The 6,000-nt window shown below is 48.9% G+C and overlaps 1 protein-coding gene across 1 annotated transcript in view; it reads right to left on the bottom strand.

The window, feature by feature from the left end:
- Positions 1–3,301: 3,301 nt before the first annotated feature.
- The window catches only part of SLC25A33 (solute carrier family 25 member 33), a 33,323-nt gene continuing 30,624 nt past the window's right edge, over positions 3,302–6,000 (bottom strand). Inside the window, exons 6-7 of the mRNA XM_032863333.1 lie at positions 4,723–5,003; positions 3,302–3,553 (exon numbers count right to left, since the gene is read on the bottom strand). Of these exons, the coding sequence (XP_032719224.1) occupies positions 3,351–3,553; positions 4,723–5,003 (484 nt within the window). The 3' untranslated portion in view covers positions 3,302–3,350. The remainder of the gene's footprint in view (positions 3,554–4,722; positions 5,004–6,000) is intronic.

The following is a 6,000-nucleotide window of genomic DNA, read 5'->3' as shown; positions in this document are numbered from 1 at the left end:
CGGGCGACGGGCCACGGGGCTGGGGGCCCAGGGCCGCAGGCGGGACACGGGACGCGGGACGACGGCGCGCGCCTGCTCGCGCCGTGACCTTCGCCGCTTTGTAGCCGGCGCGGGCCCGCCCCCTGACTCGGCGCGCTCCCGCCGCGCAGCCAATCGGGGATCGGGGCGAGCCCGGGGGGCGGGGCGCCGGCGGAAGCGGCGGCACCGGGCCGCGCGCGCCCTCGCGCGGCGGGAGGTGGGAGGCGGCGCGGCGCCGGGTCCCCCGTCCTCCTCCGCGCTCGCCGCGGGCTGCGAAGTCCGGCTGCCTTAGCGCCTCGGGACGCTGAGGGTGAGTAGTCTAGCGCTAGTCCGCTCTGCTCAGCGCTGGCCAAGCCCGGCTCCTGCTCGAACGGCTGTTTTTCTGCAAGTTGCAGCGCTTTTAAGCTACTCCATTCAACAAAAAATTAGTTACTGGAAACATGAACGTCCGTCCAGAGGGGCGAGGTCGAATGAATCTCAGGTCGGCTCTACCTCCGAACTTGGGAAAGCAAGGCGGGGGCTACGGGTGCTGGCCTGGCGGGAGGTGACGGCTCAAATAAAGGGAACGTGCACATTGATTTTGGGAATAACGAAGTTTGAATGAAGACACTGCTAGCACGTGTGTGCTTGCTGAAGTCGAGGACTGGTAACGCTGAGCCCTGGTTCCACAGGGGCGTGGATTCAGGGAAGATTCACTTTGTGCCAGTTTCATTCATGGCTTGAGCTAAAGTACTTTCATAACTAAAAAAAAGAAAACAAAAAACCCAGCTGGTTGTAAATATTCGTATCCGTACACGACACGTGTCTCGGTGTCCACGCTTTTCCAGTGTTTCTGAGGTCAGGACTGGAGTTCTGCCTGTGGCAGACGGCGCCGACGTGGGGTTGTTTGGCAGCAAATGTTCCCGTTGTTTCCGGTTAACAATTCATAGTCCCCGGCCTTCCTAGGAGCTGCAGAGAGGGCAAGGAGCAGGGCACAGCACCTAGGCGCTGGCCAGAGGGGCTGCTATTTCTTCCACGTGGGTCAGAGCCAAGGCCTTGCTTTGGCCAAGCGGGGGGCTCTCACCACAAATGAACAAATAGCAGTGAAACCTCCCTTAGAATGTGTGGCACGGTTCTTTGCGTACCATTTTCTTTCCAAGGAAGATTCAAAGATTGTGATGTCCCACTCACAGGGTGGACAAAGAGCGACCCAACCACCGTGTCCTGGGTGTTAGCAGTACAATCGCACCTTCACCGGTGGTAGTGCCTGTGGGCTCATTACCCTTCAGTGAATGGAACAGTTTGCTGGCTTTGGTCAGACCATTCCACAGGCTCAGATGCCCCCTCTAACTTATGTTCAACTACCCAAGCGCTGCAAACCCACGACCAGCCACTTTACAACTTACCATCTCTCTCAGAGCTCAAGCAAGTCATTAACCCTCTGGTCTCTCTTATTTGTAAAATGTGGATCATGGTAACACCTGCCTCATGAGGTTGTGGCAGAAATAACCGACATGAGAAAATACAGAACATCTTATACAGAGCTTGGCATCTAGTGGTAAGCAATGAGAACTTTTCCAAGTCTTATATATACGGGGACTTAAAAATAATGAAATCCCAATGACTGAGCTTATGCACAAGAGAAACAGTGTGGCTGGGTGATGGACACTGGGGAGGGTATGTGCTATGGTGAGTGCTGTGAACAGTGTAAGACTGACACAGACCTGTACCCCTGAAACAAATTATACATTGTATGTTAATAATAATAAAAAAAAAAATCATGGGACCTCACCATGGACAGCTCAAACAGTGACAATTCCCATTTGAAATATGACAAGCCCCTTTAGAATTTCCTGCTTTTCTTCCTACTTCTGGCACTCCCCTTTCTCATTTCAATGTCCTGGTACAGGAGAAGCAATCAGAGAGCAAAATGATCCTAGGTCAGCATCAAATTTATTTAATTCAAGAATGTAGAAATGAAAATTATTTTCAAATAATTCTCACTCCAAATTCGAGAATATTAAGCAACCTAATTTTTAAACCTTCAGATCTTGAGGAAAAATTCAGGTTTTAATATGAATACTAAAATAGGAAGATGTTGCTAACAGTTATCCTATCAAACAGTTAAACTGAGCTCCTGGAAGAGCAATCTCTTGGCTGCCATGCGGTTTTCAAGCACTGATGCTTGACTAACATGATTTGGAATTCTACACAGCTGTGGACAGTTGAAGCAAATTTTGCCAGTGAGCTCAAGCACACCAACTAAACTTCATGCCTAAAGGTGAACAAAATTAAACTCCATTTTAAATACAATTTGAAAATATCCTACTCTCATCCCCACCAGTGCCTCTGAATCTGACACTACAATGCATCAGTTACTAGAATCCAGTATCTTTCTAGATGTTCAGACTGAAAACTAACCTCAACGGACTCTAAGCAAATTCCAGTGGAAGAGCTAATGGAAAGCCATCTCACTTACCTGCCTTCTGCATTACTGTTGTCCCTTACTAAATTTCTTTTTAAAAGTGGGGAGTGCTGGGGTGTGGCTAAAATTCTGGTCATTTGTCATTCCTAGTTTTTTTTTTTTTTTTTTTTTGAACTAGGGTATTTAAACACACCTCCTGTGAGAACAAAAGTGAACTCTCTGAGAGGTGGGCAGTCAACCCTGCGTCACGTCCCTCTCCGCCAGTGCCAGGGACCCAAGAACAGGGTTAAAGACCTTGGTTCAAACTTGGGATAAAAGATAACTTTAGAAAAACGTTTACAGTTCAAAATATTTAGCATCAGAAAGTTGTACTTTTTAAACTCAGCAGCCTGAAGGCTTAAATTTTTAATATGCACGAGACTTGGAAATGTACAGATAAGAAAAATGGCTAGAAGTCTTTCCTGGTCCATCCAGTGCCACCAAAATGTGACACATCTTACCTGTTCAGCAGTGTAGTGTCAGAGGAGACAACAAGTTGTATTTTGATTTTGCAGGTTTTCTCTGCACTTCTAGGGTCATGTTTCACTAAAGTATTTAGCAGTAAGTTTACAGCACAGTGAGCATAAAAGAGGACACAAACCAAATTTATACTTAAATTAAGTAGCGTGATTTAATTTAGCTGCTGCTTAATCCTGAATCCTCTTAAGTTAAAAAAAAAAACAAAACAAAAGTTATAATTAACTATTAAAGTTAATGAATTTAAACCTTCCAGAAAACATGAATCCAAAAGGAAATGTCCAACGGGTGATATAGGCCACATATTTTATGGCCTTTCCTGTTTTAGTCTCAAACACTCTAAACATCAATGGAAAAAAAAAATTTCTCTAGAGTTTTTCAATTTTATTCTAGAGCACAATTTTCTGGCCCGTTACTGGGTACGGTCTTCTAACAGGTACACAATTAACTCATAGGTAGACAACACAATGGCAGTATTTGGTATCTGCCGGATGAGCTGGGCAAAGAGTCCTCTGTAAAAGGCAAGGTAACCTTCTTCCCGGAAGACCAGCCGAGCGGTCTGGACAAAAGACTTGTACTTGGTGCCTTCCTCCCGGAGCCGTGTCCTTATGACTTCTGCAGAGAGAAACACACACTTTATGCTACAAACCAACCGCATCGCCAAGCAATACAATGAGAGAATCAAAGCACACGGCTCTGTAACCGTCAATGTACACCTCTGGGTATTTGCCACCGCAGCGCGACTTGGAGGGCCGACGTCGCTCAGACACAATAAAAAGCTGCGATCCTTTCAGAACATTTCTTAATTCTGGGAAATGGTCAATTAGGAATATTACATATACAGACAATACTACAAAATAAATTTTAAGGGATTGTAAAAGCTTACTTTGAATGGGACTTCATTTTAAGATTGTTTGTGGTTTTCTATTCCCAATTAAGTGAATGCTGTAATTTCACTGAAGGTGTAATTTGTATTAAGCATGGCAAATCATCAAAAAGATTCTCTTTTTATGTACTTGCCAACTTCTCCTACTAAAACCCCTCCTCCACAGCTCTCTCCAGCTCAAAAGCTGCCTCCTGCGTTTCCAAACGTTTGCACATCTGGCCTCCGTGACGCAGGCGCCCCGCGGCCCGACACCTGTCACTGCTCAACACGCTGCCGTCTCCCCAGCCCACGGGGGGCCGCTCAAACTCTCGTCCCTCAGCCCTGGGCGGCCGTTTATTGCCCCGCACGTGACAGGGGCTCAATTACCTGCTTGGGAGTTGACCGCGTACATCCGTCACAGCTGACAGTGCAGCAGGCTTGTGAAAACAAAACCTGTTTTTCTTGGTACAATAAACTAAGCTATTCTTTTTTAAGTAGGTCAGTGGAACTTTAGGTCTCTGATTCCTTAAAAACAGACTTAGCAAGACTAGCCTCGCTCAGCACTCCGTTCAAAGTGGAAGCTGAGATTTTTTGGGGGGGGGGGGCTGGCTCCCATACCATTTTTTTAAACTGAGGAATTTTGAATAAATCCAGACTTTTGGCTTCCCTGAAAACGCCCGAAGCTCTACAACAGGGGCCCACACTCTGCACAGCACGTACTGGCCCCAAGTAGCTGGAGCTGAGCAGAGGTGAGTGGCCGCCGCTCACATCCCCTGCAGGCAGCAGGAGCCGGTGTCACACGCGCTCCGTCACCTCAGGACCTGCGCGTGTCTGCGTGAGCGGCAGAGGTCGAGACGCAAGGACAATGACACGGACCTCACAGCTGTTTTCCTGTTCTGGAAGAAAAAGCAAAACATACCATGTGGATAAGCGATGCAGGAAGCACATCCCTTAGAAATCGCAGCAGCTGCCATAAGTCCAAAGAAACTTGTGGAATTTTTCTCAGTCCCATTTGTGGAGGCGGCTAGTGGAGCTTCTTTCAGATACTTCTTCAAACTTTCATAAATAGCAAAACAGATGATCGTTTCGGAAATTCCAGCGTAGGAGGCCGTTAATCCCCTGTAGAAGCCACGGATGCCTTCGGTCTGGTAAACATGGCGCGCGCACTGCAGTGTGTTCGTCTGCTTGCAGCCTCTCACTCTGTGGAGATCAACGAAAAGCCGTTACGAGGCGCGCTCAGGAGGAGCCTGGCTCCCGTATCAAGCTGAAGAAACGAGCGCTGAGCATAAAGAGAAATGAGACGGCAGGTGACAGGTGTCTTCCGTGTCCTGTGCTCAGCTGAGCCCGGGGCCACCGGCTGGGACACGGGACAGGCCACAGAACAGAACGTGCATCCGTAGCAGGCGTCGTGGAAACTGATCTGTAGCCTCTGACCTAATTTCGGAAGGAGCCGAACGCAGGAAGACATTCTTCGAGGAGGAAAACGTAACTGCCACACAGCCCGCATCTCTAAAAACAGGACAGACAAGCAGACCGGGATACCCTCCAGACTCGCACGGTGGTGAGGGCAGAAAGCTGCCACGTGCCCGCGCGGAAAGCGGGACGCAGCTGGACGTGGAGTGGAACTACACTCACGGCACAAACACACTTTCCGAAAATGCCGAAGGAAAAGCCTCACCAACGCGCCGACCAGGCAGTGAGCGCAAGGCCGCTTACACTAACTAGCAAGCTTTCTTGACTCTAGTCTCCAGACGGTGTGTTTTGATTCCATTATTTCTAGATTTACGGAATAATAAACATCGAATAAACTACACAGTAACTAATACAAGACTTCAGGCTGGCTGCCCCTGGCTCGTGACGGGAAGGTTCCCGAACTGGCCGATGCAGAGGGAACCCCAGGGCCCGAGAGCACGCCCACTGGTCCCGTCACAGAGCCCTCCTTCGGGGCTGAAGCCCAGCGCGACCCCAGCTCCAACCTGTCCCAACAGGCTCTCCCTTCTTCATGGTGTCTTTCCAAGGCTCCTTCTCCACACCTGAGCCGGACCGGCCTTTCTACTACAGATCTAACCAAGCCACGGCCCGGCTTGAAAGCCTCTGATGGAGAGCTTCTCCGTTTGGGCACTACTGACACTTTCCACCAGATGGTTCTCTGCTGTGGAAGCTGTCCTTGCACTGCAACCTTTGGGATTACCCCGGC

The sequence above is a fragment of the Lontra canadensis genome, unplaced genomic scaffold, assembly GCF_010015895.1.
Source record: "Lontra canadensis isolate GAN:19392208 unplaced genomic scaffold, GSC_riverotter_1.0 scaffold25, whole genome shotgun sequence".
Taxonomy (NCBI): Eukaryota; Metazoa; Chordata; class Mammalia; order Carnivora; family Mustelidae; genus Lontra; species Lontra canadensis.
The sequence above is the reverse complement of the archived record's forward strand: the minus strand, read 5'-3'. Positions and strand labels throughout refer to the sequence as shown.